This window comes from Tursiops truncatus, chromosome 12 (assembly GCF_011762595.2).
Source record: "Tursiops truncatus isolate mTurTru1 chromosome 12, mTurTru1.mat.Y, whole genome shotgun sequence".
NCBI classification, from domain to species: Eukaryota; Metazoa; Chordata; class Mammalia; order Artiodactyla; family Delphinidae; genus Tursiops; species Tursiops truncatus.
The window spans coordinates 1,427,903-1,451,986 of NC_047045.1; the positions used below are offsets into that span (position 1 = coordinate 1,427,903).

At 38.2% G+C, this 24,084-nt stretch overlaps 1 protein-coding gene across 1 annotated transcript in view; it reads right to left on the reverse strand.

Annotated features, from left to right (window-relative positions):
* Positions 1 to 1,189: 1,189 nt before the first annotated feature.
* EYS (eyes shut homolog) overlaps positions 1,190 to 24,084 on the reverse strand; it is a 1,685,417-nt gene continuing 1,662,522 nt past the window's right edge. The window contains exons 40-41 of the mRNA XM_033867388.2: positions 7,483 to 7,644; positions 1,190 to 2,380 (exon numbers count right to left, since the gene is read on the reverse strand). Of these exons, the coding sequence (XP_033723279.1) occupies positions 1,191 to 2,380; positions 7,483 to 7,644 (1,352 nt within the window). The 3' untranslated portion in view covers position 1,190. The remainder of the gene's footprint in view (positions 2,381 to 7,482; positions 7,645 to 24,084) is intronic.

The window sequence follows — 24,084 nt, forward strand, 5'->3', positions numbered from 1 at the left end:
TTGGCAAGTTAAACTGTGCATCAATCCTATGTGTAAAGTCTTTTCTCCATTTAATAGATAATTATAGATTTTTCCTTTTCAACTTTACATGCTCCTATTACCAAGATTTTATTCCTCCACACGGTCCTGTTCTACCTGTTAGAGCTTTATGTCGGTCATGTGTTGTCAGTTGCTTTCCTGGTGGCAAAATTGTCATAAATACCAAACTCTGAAAATGTTAAGTAACAACAGCAGCAATGACTGTCTCCCAGTCTGAACGGTGGGAGGGTGAAAATGCTCTTCACAGTTACACCAGTAACTGGTGTTTGGGCAAAATGTACTTTCTCAAGTTATGCTTTTAATGGAACAGATATTATCAGGAAAATAATTTTCAATAACATTATTCAGAACCTGTTTTATGCTCACTTTGGAGACCTGTAGCCTTGAATGGTTAAATATAACTGCAGTTTAATTTTAAAATTTGATCAGTTATATAAGTACGTGGTTTTAAAAGTCAAGAAATTCTACAACATTTATAAACAAAACCCAACAGTGTCTGCACTGCTTTCTGGAGATAACCGCGTCCAATTCTTTTAGACATTTCTTAGGATATTTGTGAGTGACATGTATATGCTATCTTTTTAAGTTAAAAAAAAAACTATAATATCTATTGATAACTTACTGTGGAAGACAAGGATTTAACTTTCACCAGCTAACTCTTCTTTCCCCCATCTCTGCCTCCCCACATTCACTCATTGATTTTTGGTTTAAGTCTGTATTCAGATTTCACATTATTTCAATCATATAACTATTCATAGCTGAGCCATGTAATAGGCTATGATATTTCCTTTGTTAATAATTTTAATTTTTCCTTTGGTTAATACTTTTGCCTTTTTCTTATTTTTCTTTGTATTTATCACTAATTCATTTTCACCTAAATTTTATTTAAAAAACAGTTCACAGATGAATAAACACTAAATGAACTAATGGAGTGAAAACTCAGGACTCAGATAAATTGGATGTAGGAAAAATGACCAAAATTTTTTCTTCAGCTATATTTTATAAGCTTATAAAAAAAAAAGAAGTGTTAACATTTAGACTATTTCAGGTAATAGTAAACAGTTGATTTCCAGTAAACAATATGCCAAAGAAATAACTATCAACTATATTTACATATATATTTTATATATTTAAATTGCTAGTTTGTTAGCCTAATCTTGTTCATCACCATTATAAACATTGTATCCTTCCGATTTAATTAACTCAATTTTTTTTGAATCCTGAAAAAATACATCTTTAATTTTGCCAACAAAACTTCTTTTAAAAATCTCTTGAGTAACAATATTTACCTTTCGGCCATATTCAAAGCCCCCCAGATAACAAATACCATCATAGTTGAGAGCAACAAACTTTTTGTGTGGATTAGTATCCTCAGAGAGAATTAGGTTGTCGTCTAGGTAGGCCTTAATAAGAGTCTGATTTTGAATTATAATTAAATGGTGCCACTTATTGCAACAGAATGTACCATTGCTGTAAATCATAGGTACAGAGATGCTTTCTCCTAAGTTAACTGCTATTTTCAGGGTCTGATTATGGAGACCAATTGCCAGAAAATCATCGTCTTCATTTTGAGCTTTTCCTACCCATACAATTAAACCTTCTGTTTCAATAGTACTGAAATTTAAAGATATAGTAGTGAACTGAAGATTTCTCATTCTGTAATCTGGATCAGTGTATTTAATGTAAGAATTACCCATAAATTTTGCAGTTGAAAATGAAGTGTTGTTTTCACAATACCTTCCCACCCAACCCAAAGTACACAAACAACTGTAAGAAAATGATTGGTCAGGTATACATAGAGATTGGTGGAGGCAAAGATTATTCAAGCAGTACACAGACTGGTCACATGTATTTCCTGCCCAATGTGGTAAGCAGCTGCAAGAAAAAGTTGTGCCATTTACTATACATTCACCCCTGTTTTTGCACACGTTGTACCCACAGGCTGTCCCATCACAGTCACCTACATTTGAACCACCTTTTGCTCCTAATTCGGTTAATTGTAATTCTTGATTATTTATAATAACTTCTCGGACACAACCTTGAAAACCTACAGGTTCTTTCCCTGTTGCCATGGGATTTACAAGATTTAAGGATGACACTCCTCCAATATAGAAGTCGGTATTTGTGTCCAGGGAGCTCATTTTAGCGTTGGCTTTTTCTGTTACATTTATCCCATCCAAAGTCAGGTAGCTTTCTGCACCATCTCTTCCTGCTTTAATCACATGCCAAGTATTTCTATTAATAGTTACTTTCTGGAGAGTTTCTAGAACGATAGTTCTGTCACCAAGATTGTAGCGGAGTTGAACAGAACCGTTTACTAAAGAGATACATAAAAAATCACCTGTGGAGAAAGAAAAGCAACAGTAAAATGTCACTTCATTAAAAACTCTTGCCCCTTTTTGGAGAAAAAAAGATTACAAATCTTGATCACAGTTATGTTAGAGAGTTTTGTGTCCATTTACAGATCAAAATATATCTATACATTCATACACATATCCTGTATTCTTTTGCTCTGGAGTTGGTCACATATGTTTTCCCTGGTTGTAAATATTTGACACTGAATGAATGTATTGTGGTACCAAGTTAAAGTGAGGTTTTTCTTTAACGGTTTAAGTTAAGGATGAATGTGTAAAAATTAAGTTGGATGTTTGACTCTGAGCCCCTGATGCTGTCTTTGACAGACATTGGTCGTGGGGGGAAGATGAGAGAAGTGTTGACTGGAAAAAATGCACAACCTACAAGTTGAGAATCACGTTTTATTTGGCGGACTTCCTAAGGACTTCAGGCCCGGGAGACGGGACTCTCAAATCACTCTGAGGGACTGCTCTGAAGAGGCGGGGCGGGGCCGGGGGCGGGGAGACGGATGACAACAGGAAATAATCAACGAAGACCAGGTGGTCAGAATATCAAGAGATTACTGTTAATTAAAGAGAACCAGACATCTCAAGCTAAGGAATTTAGCGCTTTTCTATGTATGGGAAGATGCAAGAGTCTGGGCTCACTGAAATCATTCCTTTGACATGCACCTCAGCTACCTGGGGCCAGGGCCCTGTGCTTTTTCATCCTGAGTCCCCTCAGGGTGCACCGTCGGGTGTGGCTGCAGCAGCTGACTGCTTGATGCGGGGCATCCTGTTTCCATCCTGCGTTCCCCCAGGGCTCACCTGGGGAGGCTGCAATGTGGTGGCTTGATGGCTGCCACATCCTTTGTTTACTGATAGAGCAGCGACATTTCTCCTTCACAGAAGTAAGAGCGATTCGTGGTGGTGCTATGAAAATCTCACATGGTGTGCTTTCCAAAGTTTCAGCCGTGCTCTTGGCAGCAAGCTCTATCTGCCAGTGCGCAAATCTCTATGAGCTCTCTGCTTGGGTGTCTTAAAGGCACCTCAAGCTCCAAAGTTTCTCTCAGTTTGTGAACTTCCTCCCATACACCTGGTCTCCTTCAGTCTTTCCAAACTCAGTTAAGTCACTCCGTCCATCCAGTGATCAGATAAAATATTTAAGTGTGATCCTGGGTCTCTAATCAAACAGATTTTCTAGCATTTTGGTTCGTTGTAAACACCTTCATTCTGCGCACTTCTCTCCTGCCACCTTAGTTAAATTTACTGTCATCTCCAGCTTGATCTATTGGGAGAGCCGCTCCACCCTTCTTGCTTTCCAGTTGATTTTCTAATCTACACTGAAGCTCAAGTGATCTTTGCAAATGAAAGTCTGATCATTATGCTACCCTTTAATGGCATTCCCTGTTGGGATAAGAACCTAGATTCTTTAAGGTATAGAGACTCCCTCTCCAGCAGCCTTACTGGGAGTGCTCTCCTCTCTCCTCCAGCAGCACTGACCTTGTTAGGGTTTACGCTTTTCTTACAGAACATTTGCGTGCGTTGTTTTCTTGGAAAACTTCCCCGTCCCGCTCCACCTACTCTAGGTAACTCCTGCCCATCTTTCAGGTCTCGGATCAAATGCCACTTCCTCAGAGAAGTCTTCCTTGATTCCACTATTGCTTTAATAGCACTAGTTTTCTCTCCTTCACAATATTTATCTCATTTTATACCTCTATAGTCATGTCTGAACAAATCTGAACAAATAGGATCCAGCATGTGTATGAAAGTTTCAGTGAGGCATTCAGAGGAAAAGCAAATGCAACTCTCCATGCCTGGGAAAAGAATGTAGCCCTACAAGGTAAGATTCCTTCCAGAGGGCGGCAAAGTGTTTAACATAGCAAAACATGTAGAAGTCTTCCTTGAGACTGTATTTCCCCTTCCCCCTAACATTTCACAACCAATAAAATTTTCCCTTTTCTTGTCCAGGGAGATTTCTTGACAAGTGGTACTCTCCTCCTACATGCGTGGTCCACACTGTCTCACCTCCTTCCAGCACCCAATGTCTGTTATTTTTCCTCCCCTTTGTGGTCCACACCAGGCTATTCAAGGATGGTTGGGAGACCTAGCAGCTCTAAAGTCACGCATCTCTCATTTCCACCTGTATGAGCCCATGCAAAATACGGTTGTCTTATTTTTAATCATTTTCCTCATAGAGAATTTCTAGTGAATATAATCTACGTCATTACATCCGTGATTATTTGACTAACAGCTGCCTTATCCACCAACTTGTAAGTTTCATGAGAATAGGATCTGTGCCGCCTTGGCTCAACATTTTATCCCCTGCACCGTGCACAGTGTCTGGCACAGAAGATGCTCATAACTAATTGTTCAGTTAGGAAATTCCTTTTGTATACTTGTGGGGTGAGATGACTCAGTATTTCTCAACAACGAGTTTTAGGCTGAAAGCAAAACAAAACAAAAACAAAAACATCTTTTCCCTGTAATATACATAAGTTTAAAATTTTTCCCGACGAAAGGAAGAAATTCAGTTTATTCATGGATTTTCTAACATAAACACCATTTTAAGCCTAAAGAAAGAGAGAAGCTGCATTATGAGATTTTAGGTTATATATGAAAAAATTAAATACAGATTGAATCATCTACATTTTTATACCACAGAACCTAGAACAATGAAATATAATTGATATTAAGTTTTAAAATTTATAACACTCCGGATATACTTTATGGCCTGCAAGTGGGCACAAACGTCTTTCACAGGATCATGGAAGAAGTTTCTCTTGCTACTTGTAGCATGTTCTATAGTAAATAATCCTCAATAAAGAGCTACGTTGGAATAAAAAATGATTAGGAAAGCTGAAGCAGTGATCTGTAATATTACTGGCCAAGTTGACAACTAGAAGAAAGATCAAGGAGGATAGCTTCAGCCAAGGAAGGCTAATCTTAACGCGACTTTGCTTGAATGCTCTTGTTTATTTCTCTTTTATTGTTCAGTTGTTTGAATATGCTTTAACTTTACATTGGGGCTGACGAGGCTTTTTCAATACACATTTATCTATGAGGCTTGTACCCACATCAAGATGAATTCAGGCTATCTGTGATTAATTGGTGCTTAACATAAAATTGATTTTGTATCAAAAAAGCTCATTTTAAGGTATTAAATATTTAGCAGAAACAGATAAACAAGTGCCGAGGTTTATCTCTTTAAAATTTCTTTCCATAATCAGAGATCTAAAATCAACTAGGATAGTTTTTAAGTTATTTTGTTTTAACTTTTGCACTATTTGAAATTATTCAAATTAATAAGCTCTAAAGAGAAACAGAAACCTTGTTAATTGAGAATTTGTTTTTCTACATATGAAAACCTAACTGGCTGCTGATATCTAAATTTGTGGCTTTTGACGTTGTGTATTAAATGTTTGGGCATTTTTACCAATAGCTCCTCTCAGCAGAGGATCAGCTAGAAGGCTTGGTTAATGTTTATATCAGACATAGCTCTTAGAGAAGGTCAAAGTACGGGGCAGTCACCTGTATTTTATGCAACTTTAAATGAAACATACTTTACCACCTGATTATTAATAAACAAGTTTATGCCTTTCATCTTATAATTACCTTCAGGTTAATCCAAGTCTGAGAATGTAGAGTATAGATTTAATATTTTAAAGTTTTCATGAGTTCCTTACATAAGTGTCAAATGCAGCACCAGTTATGACATGAAACTAATCTATTTTCATCTTTGTTAATAGTGTCTAAGGGCATAAAAAAGGAAAATCTTGACTGTTATGAACTGAAATACAAAGCTATTTAGATGTAAGAAAGTGTTCTCCCTCTCTCCTATGTGTGTTAATGTAAATGAGCTTTTTATTTTATACACATAAATATAACTATCCAGTGTACTGATTATAAAACTATAGCACAACGTTCTTGGCCAGTCACAGTCCTGAATATCTCTTGATTTTCTGCCCTTATCATACAAAGGTTAACCTTGAGTTTTTATGAGCAATACAACTTAATATGATTGTCTTTTAATGCCTCTTGATTTAAAAATAGAAATTTTCTGTTTGTACATGATTCTCCCATTTGGCATTTTCACGGGGAGATTTAAATCAATCATACATTTAAAACCAAATATCAAATCTCAGGAGAGCAAACCTCTTCTAAGAGATTTATCTTTTTCCTTTGAAATTATCATCTCTTCTCCTTGAAATTATTTTGAAAGTATTTTACCAGTGCCTTGAGATGGAACCACTTTTGTCTAATTCTCTGAGAGTCTCATTATTTAGCAGCATAATGAGACACACCTTTAAAAGAACTCCTTATACTAGATTGTGAAAATCAGAGCATCATTTTTGTTCACTGTTGAAACAAAATAAACTGATTTATTTATCATTACCAAAATTTCATTTTCTGAGAAACAAGTTGAAAGAAAATCCAAATGTAAACATTTAAAAATATTTGGCAGTAGAAATGTAACTATATAGGCAAATGTCTTTGTCAAAGTTCTGGAGAAAGATATTATGAAGATGGAAATCAAGAGTTAGCAATAAAAACTCAAAAATCAAAATTTCAAACTGAAACATACTAAAATATTTTTATTTCATATTATAATTTATGCAATTTTTATAGTTAAAAAAACATTTTTATAAACTTATTTTGGAACATGGGTCCCAGGTTTACTATTTAAGTGACTGAATAACTTAAAGGAATTTTTTTGAATTATAAATGTGGATGGATTTACTGGGAATATATCAGTCATGGCTTCCTTTCCTTCATCTTTTATATGCATATTTTGTCCATTTTGACATAGGACTATTATGCATAGCTTCAACCTCTTTTTTTGATGGGGTTGTTATAAAGTTGAACATATGCTATATTTGGACTTTGCTAACTGTAATTCTAACAAAGCTCTTGCTATTTTGCTAACATTCATATTTAGGAGTCAATTCAAAGCATACATTTGCAGTGACAATAGAACAAAAAGATCAAATGTTTACATATTTTATAGACTAAGTGACTTAAAAAAATACTCTATGACACATCACTTAAGAGCCTATTAGGAATTCATTAGAATTTTTTTTTTCCTCAGCAAAGATCTTGCGAACTTTACCTGACTCTGCTTTTAAGCGTTGGGCAACGTAGAATAGGATGCCATCTGCAGTAAGAGGCTGGAACTGCAATTGAATATGTGTCTTTTTTCGAACAGGAAAGGAAGCAAAAGACATCCAGGATAATTCGTGGCTTTTGAAAGATGGATCACTTATAGACAAAGCTTAAAAAACAAAACAAAACAAAGACCTGAATTTCAAAAGTGTATTGCTCATAAATACAATAAATTCACATAGTTTTGTCATTTAAGAACTTACCTTCCAAGAGTTGCTCCCAACTGAACACATTGAACCTTGGTAACTCTGTTCTAATCCCACTAACTAGAGGCCAATTAAAAAAACCGTCTGTGCTCCTTTTGTTTGGTACTGTGTGACACAAATCCTCTGCTCCAGGTTGCATTATAGAAAGACTTCAGATGCATAGATTCTGAGAATATCTTATTCGTATCTCAAAAATGTGAGATTCTAGGGAATGTCTTACATTAAAAATGCTTACATTAAAAAAGATTCAAATAGGGGAAGATAGAAGCCATCACTATATGAATTATTCTTCAGTTTCTATATATCTGATTAAAATATAAAGTGTAATCAAGTCAAGAGATATTTTAAGTGATTATATATATTTTTTAATTTTTTCTTTATTATTATTTTTGGGGGCTGCGTCTGGTCTTAGTTGCAGCATGCGAGGTCTTTGTTGAGGCCTGTGGGCTTCTCTAGTTGTGGTGTGCGGACTCCAGAGCATGTGGGGTCCAGAGTGCATGGACTCTGTAGTTTGTGGCACGCGAGCTGTCGTTGAGGTGCGCGAGCTCAATAGTTGTGGCGCGTGGGCTTAGTTGCCCTGCAGCATGTGAGATCTTAGTTCCCTGACCAGGGATCGAACCCGAGTCTCCTGAATTGGAAGGTGGATTCTTTACCACTGGACCACCAGGGAAGTCCCTAAGTGATTATATAAATCGAAATAAATGTCAGTTTACTTGGCATTAATTTAGGACCATACCTCTGCAGAAGGTGCTAACTCTTGGGTTTTACTTCAGGTTAAGCATGAGAAAATTATTTCAATATGAATTGAAGTAGAATCACTTATACAGATTTATAGTCCCTCAGATATTACTTGTTGCTTCTGTGTATAACTGACCAGATGGGAATTATGAGACGAAGAAGGAAAGTTCTGAACACTTGGCAGTTTTTATCTCTTTACAGAGTCTATATTCCTTCTTTCTTTCTCATTTTATAATGTGACAGTGCTTCTTGTGTGTGTGCTGGTTCACCACTTACCTTGAGCCATTAATCTAGTTATTTTGCCTTTTCTCCCTCTGGGTCAGGCCTGTACTAACTGTTGTCTTTCACTTTTAGGCTGATAGGTATCTGGTAAGTGTTTACCCCGGAGGCATTTGCTGATTTTTAAGCAACTACATCATTCATTTTGACTTATTGCAATTCAGAATGGCAGAGATTAGAATCACCCAGGGTAGTTGGTAAGGATGCAAAGTCCTGTACCTCATTGCTAGAGCATCTGAATTATTAAAACTGAGATGTGGTCTAGGAAGTATATTTTAATAAACATCCAGGTATTTCTGACTTAGGTGTCACTTGAACCATATTTTCATAAACACTGAATTAAAGTTTATATTAAGAATATAGAGAAGGTTTAAAAAGTGTGTCCTTTTGAAATTATTTTTTTAAGTTTTACTAAAGCAAGACCTATTTATTATAAGTCATTTAAATAATACGGAAGAGTGTAAAGTAAAAAGATGAAATGTCATTCTTCTTTCTCTTCTCTTAATTCCCAGGAACCACTATTAACAGTTTATTGAATATTATATAGCCAGGCCTTGTTTTTCAGTGCACATACAATTAATGTGTGTGTATATCTAGTATCTGATTTATTTCACATAAATGAAACCATATTATATATAAACTATACATAATATACTTGCCTTTTTTACTCAATAATCTTCTTCACGAAACTTTGACTTTAGCGTGTTTTGCCTATTGGTTCTTTTAAATACTTGCACAGTATTTTTAAAAAATAGACTTGGTTAAAAATAGTCCATGGTTTACCTTAGTGTTCATTCTTAGTGTACGTTCTGTGGATTTTGACAAATGTATAGTGGCGTGTATCTACCATTATAGTATCATAAAGAATAGTTTTACTGTCCTAAACATCTACTGTGCTTCATTTATGTACCCTTCCCTTCTCCCCTCCCTCTGGTAACCGCTGATATTTTTATTGTCCTCATAGTTTTGCTTTTTCCAGCATGCCATAGAGTTGGAATCATACAGTCTGTAGCCTTTTCAGATTGGCTTTTTTCAGTTAGTAATAGGTGTTTAAGGCTCCTCCATGTCTTCATGGCTTGATAGCTCATTTCTTTTCAGCGATGAATAATATACCATTGTCTGTAAGAACAACAGCGTATTTATCCATTCACTGACTTAAGGACATCCTGATTGCTTCCAAGTTTCAGCAATTATGAATAAAGCTGCTGTAAACAACCGTGCACAGGTTTGTTGTGTGGAGATAAGTTTTTAACTCATTTGGTTAAATACCAAGGAGTGTCATTGCTGGATCATTGGTAAGAGTATGTTTAGTTTTGTAAAAATTGCCCGGTGTCTTCCAAAGTAGCTGTATCATTTTGAACTCCTGCCAGCAGTGCATGAGCATCCCTGTTGCTCTACACCACTTCTAGCATTTGGTGTCGTCAGTGTTTTTGATGTTTGCTGTTTTAGTAGGTGTGGTATCTCACAGTTGTTTTAATTTGCAGTTCCTTAATGACATATGATGCAGATCATTTTGCTTATCCTTATTTTCCATCTGTATATCTTCTTTAGTGAGGTGTATGTTCAGATCCTTTGCCCACTTTTAAATTGGGTTTTTCATTTTCTTGTTGGTGAGTTTTACAAGTTCTTTGCCTATTTGGGATAACAGTCCTCTCTCAGACATGTTTTTGCAAATATTTCCTCCCAGTCTGTGGCTTGTCTTCTCATTATTTTGAAAGTCCTTTGCAAAGCAGAAGTTGTTAATTTTAATGAAGTCCAACTTAATTCTTTCATGGGTCCTGCCTATGGTGTTGCATCTAAAGTCATCACCAAACTCAAGGTTATTTAGATTTTTCTCCTATCTTCTAGGAGTTCTATAGTTTTGTATTTTACATTTAGGTATACGATCCATTCTGAGTTAATTTTTGAGAAGAGGATAATGTCTGTGTCTAGGCTTTTTATTTTTTGCATATGCATATCTAGCTTTTTCAACACCACTTGTTTGAAAGACTATCTTTTTTCCATTGTATTGCTTTTGCTCTTTTGTCAAAGATTAACTGACTGTATTTGTGTGGGCATGATATTTTATAGAATGGATATAGGATAATTTCCTTAGCAGTTCCCTCACTGAAGGACATCTCAGCCATTTCTTCTGGTTTCCCATTCTATCTCTCTGGCTGCATGTGCCTCTGTCCTCTAAATTTTATAATTCCTCAGTACTTTCCTAGCTTCCTCCCTCTTTTTTTCTTTCTCTTGGTGATCTCTCATCTAGTTCCATGTGCTCAAAAAACATATCACAGCTCCTTTAAAATTTATATCTGTCTAAACATTTTCTCTGAGCTCAATCTCATATAGCCATCTTTCTCATTGATAACTTGTCCTGGATATCTCAGTCATATCAAGTTTAACACGTTTGAAATTGTACTGCTCGAAAATATTCCTCCCCCAGACTTATTCACATCAGTAAATGGATCCCTTATCCATTCACAGCTCTGTACAGAAAACTGGTAGTCATTCTAATTGCACTCTCTCCAACATTTCCTCTGCCTTTGCCAGGGTAATGCATCAGCAGGTCCTGCAGATCCTGTCTGGATGATATATTTATGTCTGTCTACAACTTTCCATTTCCATTGCCACTATCCAGATTGAGGTCACTATCACCTTTTGATTAGACCATTGCAATACACTCCTAACTGACCTTTCACTTCTCTTAACCCCCTCTAATTCATTTCACGTAGTTGCCAGAGGAATCTTTTAAAAACATGAATTCAGGCTTCCCTGGTGGCGCAGTGGTTGAGAGTCCGCCTGCCGATGCAGGGGACACGGGTTCCTGCCCCGGTCTGGGAAGATCCCACATGCCGCGGAGTGGCTGGACCCGTGAGCCACGACCGCTGAGCCTGTGAGTCCGCAGCCTGTGCTCCGCAACGGGAGAGGCCACAACAGTGAGAGGCCCGCGTACCGCAAAAAACAACCAACCAACCAAAAAAAAAACCATGAATTCATTCCCCTGTTTATAATCTTTAGGGATTTTACTTAGAATAACATGAGGATTCTTTACCATGGCCTCTGAGGCTTTGTATGATTTGGTTTCCTGTTAAATCCCCGACATCATCCCCATCTGCAGGTCCCCCAGGTATCGTTATGCAGATGGTACACTGCACAACTCCAAGGGGTGCCATTCACATTTCAGTCTATGTGAAAAGTGCTCCCTGGAGATGTTCAGTGAACAGCCTGCATGGTAGCCCTGTCTGTCCACTTTCCTCCTTGTTCGTTAAAATCCATATACGCCGGCCTCCTTTTACTTCTGGATATATCGTCACTTATCTTCGGTTAACTTTAACCGCTCTCATGTTGATAGACACTTGGGTTGCTTAAAATTATTTTGTTATTGCTAATACTTCTGTAGTGAACATACTTGGTTATACCTCCCTGTAAACATGTAAGAACGTTTCTCGTGTGTAAATATGTGAGAAATAGAATCTCTGTGTCATAGTCCAAGCGCATTTTTAGAGTTAGTAGATGCTACGAAAGTCCCCTCCAAAGTTGTCTGCACCAATCTATACTCCAGTCTGCAGTGGGTGACAGAGTATGCGTGTCCATATCCCCACCCACACTTGAAATTATTCACATTTTTAACTTGGGGCAATCATACAGCATTTAATTAGCAATTTGCTGATTACAAGTGAAGTTGAGCTTCTTGTTTGAGTATCACACATTTGGATTTCCTGTGACTTTTCTGTTCATGTCTTTTGCATGTTTTTCTATTGGATGTGAAGTTTTAAAAATTTATACTGTATACCAATCCTTTCTTATATATTTTGCAAACATAATCTCATTCATTTTTCTTTGGACTTTGCTTATGGTTTGTTTTGTTATTCAAAAGTTTTATTTTTTATTCACCAAACTACTTGGTTTTTTAAATTATGTCTTTTGCTTGTCGTGTCTTGTTGTAGAAAGCCTTACTCATCCCACAGTTACAGTCTCCTTTGTTTTATTTTATTTTATTTTTTGCGGTACGTGGGCCTCTCACTGTTGTGGCCTCTCCCGTTGCGGAGCACAGGCTCCGGACAGGCAGGCTCAGCGGCCATGGCTCACAGGCTGAGCCGCTCCGCAGCATGTGGGATCTTCCCGGACCGGGGCACGAACCCATGTCCCCTGCATCAGCAGGCGGACTCTCAACCACTGCGCCACCAGGGAAGCCCTACAAATTATTTTTAATACTGCCTAATTTTTCATCCACACCTTCTTCCAATTAAATAGTTGTTTTTTATTTCCATTTGTGATCCACCATTACTAGGTATGCGAACTTGGGCAACTTACTTAACCCTCTGTGATTCGGTTTTTCTGTCTCTCAAATGGAGAAAATCTGAGTACTTCATAGGATTGTTGTGAAGGTTAAATGAGTTAATATATTTAAGGAACTGTGCCCAGCACATAGTAAATATTATGTAAGTAATGACTATTATTATTGTTGTTGTTTTCTTCAAATTTACATTTAAAAATTAACATTATATTCTTAAATTTAATTTCTCCTTCCATCGACTTAGAACATATATATTGGCTCCCTTCTGTGTAAGCTACACTTGCATTTTCCTTCATCTGTCCTTCCGATTTATGGAAATTAAATTAAATTAAACCTTAGGAGGTTTATCCTGAAACTGTTGTTGATACTGGCTCAGCGCCAGAACCAGGAATTCTCTGTGCACATGTGAGCTCGTGATAAGACAACTGACCACCCCACCAGCCCTTCTCCAAAAAAGTGACGAGTAAGAAACTATATGTAAAGGTCACTGAACTAAAAATCAAAAGAAATAGATTTTATTAGTAGCTCTGGCATTGTATGTCTTGAAAAGGTACTTAATACAGACTTATTTCTTTTTTTATATAATGCGGAAGACTTGCTTGACTCTAATAGCTTATTATTTAATTAAGTATTCAATCATATTTAGAAAGTACTGGGAGAAGTAAATTTTCTAATAATGGCACACATTCAAAATATTGGTGTGAGATATTTAAAAAGAGGTATGTTTTTATTTACCAGGCTTCAAGAAGGGGTAGAACAGGAAAAATACCTAAGTTCTCTATGACTCAACTGTTTCTTTTACGGAGTAAAAGAGAGCGAAGGGGAAAATTGACAGGGCCATACCAGCTGCTGAGTCATTGAGTAATTTCCAATTATTTCTTGTATGCCTACTAACTCCTGAAAATCATCAGTTTATGGTGAAGGTATTCCACATGTATTTTGAACCATAAATGTAATACTTCCTGATTTCCATCTTCTAGACTTGCTAACCACTGACAACCCTCCTTATCCCACCATAGGCAAATGTTTGTGCTAAGACTTCCACTAGGTTCCCAGAAGTAGACTTAAAGGATTTTGGCTGACTGTCAGAGGTGTTAACAGTAAAACAAACAAATAAAAATTCCTGGTGCTTTCATCTTTGTGGGTAGAGATATTGAGCAAACTAAATAAATATGTAATATGCCAGATGTTGATACACATCTGGCATCTGTTGATACACAGATGTTGATACACAATTTTTCTAGAAAGAAAAATTAGGGGATGTGCATGTAGGCTCAAGGAAAGTGATATTAGAATAAAAGCCTCAAGGAGAGGCCTATGAGGATCACTGGGGAGGGAGGGAATAACAAGAGGCCCCGTGGAGGGCTCTTGCCATGATCAAGGAACAGGAAGGAGTCAGTGTGACTGAAGGGCAATAAAGAAGAGGAGAGTTTTAAGGGAGAAGGTCAGAGGGGTTATGGGGACCAGATCACATTGCAAAGAACTGTGAAGTATCTGAGATTTTATCTGCTGGCAGGCTAATAAGTTAGTGTGCCAAATTTTCATGGATGATAGCAGAAAACACGAAACTCCTGGGTCAGAAACAAAGGACAATTTATTGCTCACAGTATTAGCAATAGCCAGAGTGTCAGAAATTTTGTTTACTTAGAGAGGAAATCTGAGGTCAGAGACACAAATTTTTTATAATGGGCAGTGAGCATGCTGTGGTGCTCTGAAGGAAGGCAGTATCTCTATCTTCCAAGGATGTTCTTTACATAAACATACTGGAAAAGATAATCCAAAACAAAAGCAGCAGTGCCTGTGCTCAAAAATTGTGCAGAAACCTGAGAGATCCATAGGAAATTGTCTACACATGGATGGCCCTAAAGTCCATCATAAAGACTTTGGCTTAGACAGAATGAAATTGGAAATCACTGGCAAGTTTTGAACAGAGGAGTGCCACGACTTGACTTAAGTTTAACCATATCACTTTGGTTGCTGCACTGAAAGTGACAAAAGCAAGGGTGAAAATAGGGGTCTCCCTGTCAAAGAAGTGATTACAATAATACTGGTATGAGATGATGGTGGCTTGGATCAGGGAAGTAGAGTGGAAGTAGTGAGAAGTGGTTAGATTTCAAACCTCTTTTAAGGTTAGAGTTGACAAGATTTGCTGAAAGATTACACGTGGGAAGAAAGAAAAAGAGGAATCAAGGATAACTGCAAGCCTTTTACCCTGAGAAACTGGAAGGATGATGTTGCCGTTAACCAAAATGATGGGGACTGTGGGAGGAGCAAATCTTTTGGAGAAGATGTAGAGCTCAGGACAGCTGAGATGACTTTTAAACTTTCAAGGCGGTAGTCGACTAGGCTGAGATATGATCTGGAATTCAGTAATTAACAGTAGTTAATAAGTCAAATGACAGAAATCAGTAAGAAATATAGAAGATTTAAACAGCACAATCAACTAGTTTGATATAATGAATGTGAAGAACACAGCACTTCCCAATGCACATTCTTGTAAAAAAACACGTGAAATGCTTACAACTATTTACTATATCCTGGGCCATAAGACAAGTCTCAATAAATATCCAAGGAATGATATTACATCCACATGTATAGATTTGTACAAAGCTATGATTCAGACGAAAAACAAGCTAACCCTATCAGTAGCAGGTAGCACTAGGCCTTATGATGATTAGTTTAATCTTCACCTCTGAGGCTTTTTTTTTTTTTTTTTTTTTAGTGTATACCACATTTGCTGTGTCTGAGCTTATTTTTGAGGTGTTTAAAAGATCATTTTGTCCAATAGAAACAAGGACACTTAAAGTGCTGAAAGTGCTAAAAAAAATTATTTTAAAAACCCAGTTATATAATGAAAACAAAAAGGAAAATAACTTTTAATAATTTATTTTGAAATAATTGTAAACTTATGGAAAAGTGGCCATAATAAAAAGAACTCCTATATCTCCTTCACCCATATTCTGCAGTCGTTTCTATTTTATTGAATTTTTTTCTTCTCTGTTACACACACACATGCACACACACCATTTATCATTATTAGTCTTTTTTCTGAAACTTTTAAGAGCAATCTAAAGATGTGATGCCCCATCCTTTCTAAATATTCCAGTGATTATTTTCCCCAAACAAGGATATTCTCTCATATAATTAGCACACAAACCTCAAAACCAGGAAATCAACATTGGTACAATACTACCATCCAACTTACAGACTCAATTCAAATGTCATCAACTGTCCCAACAGTGGCTATTTCCATGCTGATCCAGGATACCCTCCAGGAATACGTGTTGCACTTGGTTGCCATGCCTCTTCAGAGTCCTTCAATCTGGAACAGTTTCTCTGTTCTTATCTGTGTTCTAGGTCTTGCATCCTTAGATTTTAAAAGGTCTTACATTCTTAGGATAATTGTCCACTTAGATTCATCTGATGTTTCTGCATGACCAGATTCAGATCATGTAATCTTTGCAGAAATACCGAACAGTGATGCTGTGCACATGAAGAGGTACACAGTGTAGACCCACCTTTTTACTGGTAATGCTAATTTTGATTGCCTGCACATATTTGTCTTTGACAGGTTTCTTCACTTTAAATTCTCAATTTCCATTTGCAATTAATTTGTATTTTGTGGGAAGGTATTCCAAGATTTTATCCATATCCTGTTCCTCAGCCAGCCACCACCTTCACTGACAACTCCAGCTGGAATCAGCATTCCAGAGATTGTTGCCACATGTTGATTCTCTATTTGTAACATTCCTTTTGCAGTTATTAATTAAAATTCTACTAATAAATAAATCTAAGGAAGATCTCTCCTCTTTCCTTCTCTCTTTCCTTCCCCCCTCCCTTCCTCCCTTCCTCCCCTCCTTCCTTCCTCCCCCCTTCCTTCCTTCCTTTATATTAGTATAGTCTCATTATTTTTATTCAGTGGGTATTAATCCATTAATATTATAATTAATATAATTATAATTAATTTGTTTCTCAAACTCTTACTCATTTGACAAGTTGGAGCCCCTTCAAGCTAGTTCCTGCATCATTTTCGCTTGAGTGGGTTTCCTAGGAAACAGACTCTGTGGTGGAGATTTGTGTACAGGAGTTTTATTGGAGAATGCTCTTGGAAACAACACCTGTGAGAGGGTGAAGGCAGCAGGAGAGAGAAGCTGGCAGCTGATTTCATGAGATCTCTGGAGCTGGGATGACCCTTCAGAGTTACTTCACATTGAGGCATGGTGGCCAGGCCTTTGAGGCACCTCTCTCCCCATTGCCCACACATCAAATAGTCATTAGATTCAGGCTGTCGCTGGGGTGGACAAGGCAGTTCCCTTCAGTCTTGGGGAGGGACTCAGCTTTAAGCTACCTGCAGGCAATTTTCCCAGCAGTTGAGGTAGTGAGTACCTTCATTTTGAAAGGGGAATGGGAATCTGCATTTTGCACCATAATATCCACTTAAAGAGTATTTAACATTGGCTTTTTATGGTACTATGTTTACTTTAAGAATTAGAAAGTAAATTTCTTAACCCACTGATTATTGGTGCTGAAGATTATAGGAAATTTTTCAGCACTTTCAGAACCACAAAAATTCCAGAAAAGATAAGTGTTTATAATAAAGCATAATCCTAATTAGGTTAAAATTCTATATTTTGGATGTTAATATGAGGCCTTGCCTTTTTTTTTTCAAAATATCTCACTTGAGGTGCTGCACATAGGCTCGCACCTCCCATTTCTCCCACTGGCTTGAAATTCTTGTAACTCAAAGCTGTGTGCTCAAGAATTTCAATGCCCTGTGTTCTTAGATAAGGGATGGATCTATTTAAATAGATAAGACAGATGAAGATCTATTTTTAAATGACTGTGCTTTTTTGAAACCATGAATAGATAGTTGATACCTTTTAGTGCTGAATTAGGATGATTTTGTACACTAAATTATTACAGCTCAAGTAGAGTACTAAAAGTTTTGATGCCTTTTAGATGTGAGTGGGTCCGCCCATGGAGACAGGTAGAAGCCATAAATAGGACTTCAAAGTGTTCTGATTCAGTGGGTAATATGTTCACTCTCATTAGAACAGCAAGACAAGGAGAGACATGGTGTTCTTTTTTTCCCTTTAAAACTGAACTTGATATTAAAAAATGATAATATGTGCCCAGGTCCATGGTAATTCAAAGACAACTTACAAATTAAAATTAAAGTATGCTTGAACCTAAGCAAGACACAGAGTATGGAAATAAGGAAAATAAATATAATGAAAAAGAAAAAAGCAGCTGCTGAAATATACTGTATTTATAATTCAGGTATTTTCATATTTCCCTCTTTGATGTGTGCTATTTGAGAGCATTTTACCACTTTCAAAACCTGAAGTAAGAAAATGATGACGTGTTGACAAAGTTTGCTGCTCCTAATGCCTTCAGATCTGTTCATACCACCACCACCCCCCTCCGCCCATGAGAGCTGCCTCAGCCGGCAGCCAGTGGCTTTCACCTGCTCCAGAAAACCTTCCTGTTGGGGACCTCCTCCATCATGGCTGGAGCTCAACTGCTGGCTTTTCTGCAGAAGTGTGGAGATGTCTCTTCCTTTTTATTCTATGCTTGTTTCAAGAGTATCCAATCAGTACCTCTTCAAACCTCAATGTCTTCCAAAATCTTTAGTAAAAATGACTCTTCTAGTATTTTTAATTGCAGCCTCCTCCACTTTCCCATGCTGAATTTGGGGATATATAACTTGGGAGACAAATAGGCACAAAACTAGCAGACCAATCCAATTAGAAAATATCACCCGGCCCACAGATTCTGCCCTGCCCTTCCATCTGACAACTCGGAGGCTTGATTAGTAGGTAAACTTGTCTGCCTGACTTTCTTTGAGATAAGTAATCCAGGAAACTTCTCAGTGTTACGTTTCCTGCTGTCTAAGAGTTTCAGCTGAGGCCTCAAAACTGAAAACAATAGGTGTCATGTATACCCACAAGTCTAAAAAGAGTTTATGGACAATAAAATGTCACTATACACCTACCAGAAAAACTAAAGTTAAAAAAAAATGGTGACAACAGAAAATGCTGGTGAGAATGTGGAGAAACGTGATCTCACATGCTGGTGAGAAGGTAAAATGGTTCAGACACTCTAGAAAATAGCTTTGCAGTTTCTTATAAAACTAAAATATTGCTTGTTTTAGAAACCTATGGATTCCCTAAATCAGATAGTGCCTCACTACAATCCAAGTATTCCCACCTCACTAATCAGCCCATTCTGCTTTCTTTTTCACAAGATTCCACTGGTCTGGTGCCACTCAATGCCACGGTTGTTAAACGGTGGTAAATATAAATATTAATCGTTTCTTTGGGGGGTCCTGTTTATAATAAATAAGGCCATAAAAGTGATGGTCAAGAGTGAAACTTGTGTAATTTGGAAGTCATCTGAATTTTTAGCTATTATTTATCTCAGAAAACTATCCCTTCTGAAACTGCCCCTCCCACTGACCAGTCCTGAGGCCATTGGCCAGAGCCTCAATTCTTTTTTTCTTTTTTGGTGGGGGCAGCACACCACACGGCCCCTGGGATCAGGCACATGGGATATTAGTTCCCCAATCAGGGATTGAACACCTGCTCCCTGCATTTGAAGCACAGAGCCACTGGACCACCAGGGAAGTCCCTTTTTTTTTTTTGAGAACCTCAATTCTTTATCCAAAAAGAGGCGTGTTGGTGTTTTCCTCTTAATTAACCTACATTGATTAGTAAAGTCTCCTAAAAATGATTCATTGTCAGAAAGAGTTTGTATGAGTTACTGGAAAACATGGACTTTTCCTAACCTCTAATGGGAGTGAGGGTGGGTGGGTTACAGTTTGGTGCACTTGTACTGCTGCAGACAGACCTTTTCCTTTATCGGTGTTCCTCCCCCACCATCAAAACCTCTGATCAAGTTCCAGCAGTATTGTCTTCTCAAATCTGGGGACCCAAATAGTTGTGTTCTCATTTGCAGTGTCCCATCACAGCACTCTTAACTCTCTTCTGTAGTTTTTTGGTTTTTTTTTCCGGAATGCGGGCCTCTCACTGTTGTGGCCTCTCCCATTGTGGAGCACAGGCTTCGGATGCGCAGGCTCAGTGGCCATGGCTCACGGGCTCAGCCACTCCACAGCATATGGGATCTTCCCGGACCGGGACACGAACCTGTGTCCCCTGCATCGGCAGGCGGACTCTCAACCACTGCACCACCAGGAAAGCCCTCTTCTATAGTTCTTAATGCTTTATGCTCATACCTGTCAGAGGGTTTCTTTAAAATAAATCTAGTTGTTGACTTTAGTCAATAACTAGAAATGTTGGAGAAATTATTTTAAAACATCTTTCTAAAAAAATTGATGATCTGGAAAGAAAGAACACTCAGAGGCAAAACAAACAAAACCAAAACCAAACAAACAAAAAAACAAAGTGAAAAAAGGGAAATAGAAGCTAAATAAATACGATGATACAGCCAGATTTTGCCTTGACGGTATTTGTCAAACTTGCCAAGCCCAATCTTCAGCATTCAACTCTTCAAGGAAAAAATAAATTATACTATAAATTAAATGCTTCAGATATTAAAAAGATAATCAGAGGTTCTAATGGACAACTTTGTAGCAATAAATTTGAAGATTTAAGAGAAATCAATGAATTCCTAAAGAATTACAGCTTATAAAAATGGAATTAAGAAGAAATTTTTTAAAATACGTGGATATGCCTATAAGAATAAAAGCAATTGTATCAGTTATCAAAAAAATTTCCCACAAGGACACACCAGGCCAATATGATTATAATAGCAAGTTCTACAAATTATTTTAAGAAAAATAATTACCGTCTTACACAAACTCTTCCACATATATAGAAGGAGATAATACTCTATGATTCATATTTTGAGTGTAGAATAAGATTGATATAAAACCCTGTGAAGGTCAGTATGAGAAAAGAAAATTATAGAGAGATCTCACTTGTACACATAGCCATAGAATTCTATCAAACAGAACCCAACTCCCTGTGTAAAAAAGATATGTCATAACCAAATTAAGTTTATCTCAGGGTTCCAAGTTTAATTTATCATTAGGAAATCAACCAACATAATTGACCATATTAAAGGAGAAAAATCATATGATTATCTCATTTGATCCAAGAATATTTGATAAAATTCAACATCCAATTAATGATGAAAACTCTTAACAAATTAGGACTAGCATTTTGTTTCCTAGTAAAGGGGATCTAACAAATACCTATAGCAAACAGTTAACCATAATTAATCCTGAAATGTTAAAAGCATCCTCTTTAAGATGAAGAACAAGACGTGGGCCCACAGTTACCACTTCTCTTCAGGATTAAACATGACTTTAGTCACTACCATAAGGCAAGAAAAAGAAATAGCATGTGGGGGGGGCCTTCAAGATGGCAGAGTAAGACGTGGAGATCACCTTCCTCCTGACAAATGCATCAGAAATACATCTACATGTGGAACAACTCCTACAGAACACCTACTGAAGGCTGGCAGAAGACCTCAGACTTCCCAAAAGGCAAGAAACTCCCCATGTACCTGGGTAGGGAAGAAGAAAAAAGGAAAAACAGAGACAAAAGAATAGGGACGGGACCTGCACCAGGGAGGGAGCTGTGAAGGAGGAAAGGTTTCCACACACTAGGAAGCCCCTTCGTGGGTGGAGACTGCGGGTGGCGGAGGGGGGAAGCTTCGGAGCCACGGAGGATAGTGCAGCCACAGGGGTGCGGAAGGCAAAGCAGAGAGATTCCCGCACAGAGGAATCACAGAGTGCCAACCGGCACTTACCAGCCCAAGAGGCTTGTCTGATCACCCACCGGGGTGGGGGGGGGCTGGGAGCTGAGGCTCGGGCTTCGGAGGTTGGATCCCAGGGAGAGGACTGGGGTTGGCTGCATGAACACAGCCTGAAGGGGTTGGTGCACCACAGCTAGCCGGGAGGGAGTGCAGGAAAAAGTCTGGACCTGCTTAAAGGCAAGAGACCATTGTTTCCGGGTGCGTGAAGAGAGGGGATTCCTTCCCCGTGTGTCCACAGAAGGCAGAGCACTGCCTAAATGAACTCCAGAAATGAGAGTGAGCCACGGCTGTCAGCTAAGATCCCAGAGACAGGCATGAAATGTTAACGCTACTGTTGCCACCACCAAGAAGACTGTGTGCAAGCACAGGTCACTATCCACAACCCTCCAGGAGCCTGTGCAGCCTGCCACTGCCAGGGTCCCATGATCCAGAGACAACTTCCCTGGGAGAACACATGGCGCACCTCAGGCTGTTGCAGCATCATGCTGGTCTCTGCCATCACAGGCTCACACCCATTCCAATTATGACTAGCGTACCCCTCCCTCCGCCTGGCCTGAAGGAGCAAGAGCCCCCTAATTAGCCGCTGCTTTAACCCTGTCCTTTCTGAGCCAAGAACAGATGCCTGAGGGTGACCTACATGCAGAGCTGAGGCTAAAACAAAAGCTGAACCTCAGGAGCTGTGTGAACAAAGAAGAGAAAGAGAAATCTCTCCATGCAGCAACAGGAGCAGTGGATTAAATCCCCACAATCAATTGATGTACCAGAATTGGTGGAATACCTGAATAGACAACGAATTGTCCCAAAACTGAGGTGGTGGACTTTGGGAGCAACTGTAGACTTGGGGTTTGCTGTCTGTGACTGATTTGTTTCTGATTTTTATGTCTATCTTAGTTTAGTTCTAAGCACTTGTATTGCTGGTGGATTTGTTTATTGGTTTGGTTGCTCTCTTCTTTTTTATTTATTTTAATAATTTTTAAAAATTAAAAAGAAAATATTTATTTATTTATTTTTCTACGTTTTCTTCTGAGCTGTGTGGCTGACAGGGTCTTGATGCTCTGCCTGGGTGCTGGCCTTGAGCCTCCAAAGTGGGAGAGCTGAGTCCAAGAGTTTGGACCACCAGACACCTCCCAACTCCATGTAATATCAACTGGTGAGAGCTCTCCTAGAGATCTCTGTCTCAACACGAAGACCCAGCTACACCCAATGGACAACAAGCTCCAGTGCAGGATGCCCCATGCCAAAAAACTAGCAAGACAGGAAAACAACCCAGCGCATTAGCAGAGAGACTGCCTAAAATCATACTAAGTTCACAGACACCCCAAAACACAACAATGGATGTGGCCCTGCCCACCAGAAAAACAAGATCCAGCCCCACCCACCAGAGCAGAGGCACCAGTCCCCTCCACCAGGAAGCCTACACAAGCCACTGAACCAACATCACCCACAGGGGGCAGACACAAAAAACAATGGGATCTATGAACCTGCAGCCTGCAAAAAGGAGACCCCAAACACAATAAGTTAAGCAAAACGAGAAGACAGAAAAACACACAGCAGATGAAGGAGCAAGGTAAAAACCCACCAGACCTAATAAATGAAGAGGAAATGGGAAGTCTACCTGAAAAAGAACTCAGAGTAATGATAGTGAAGATGATCCAAAATCTCGGAAATATAATGGAGAAAATACAAGAAACGTTTAACAAGGACCTAGAAGATCGAAAGAGCAAACAAACAATCATGAACAACAAAATAAATGACATTAAAAATTCTCTAAAAGGAATCAATAGCAGAATAACTGAGGCAGAAGACCAGATAAGTGACCTGAAAGATAAAATAGTGGAAAGAACTACCACAGAGCAGAATAAAGAAAAAAGAATGAAAAGAATTGAGCACAGTCTCAGAGACTTCTGGGACAACATTAAATGCACCAACATTTGAATTATAGGGGTTTCAGAAGAGGAAGAGAGAAAGAAAGGGTCTGAGAAAATATTTGAAGAGATTAAAGTTGAAAACTTCCCTAACATGGGAGAGGAATTAGTAAATCAAATCCTGGAAGCACAGAGAGTCCCATATAGGAAAATCCAAGGAGAAACACGCCAAGACACATGTTAATCAATCTATCAGAAATTAAATACAAAGAAAAAATATTAAAAACAGCAAGGGAAAAGCAACAAATAACATACAAGGGAATCCACATAAAGTTAACAGCTGATCTTTCAGCAGAAACTCTGCAGGCCAGAGGGAGTGGCAGCACATATTTAAAGTG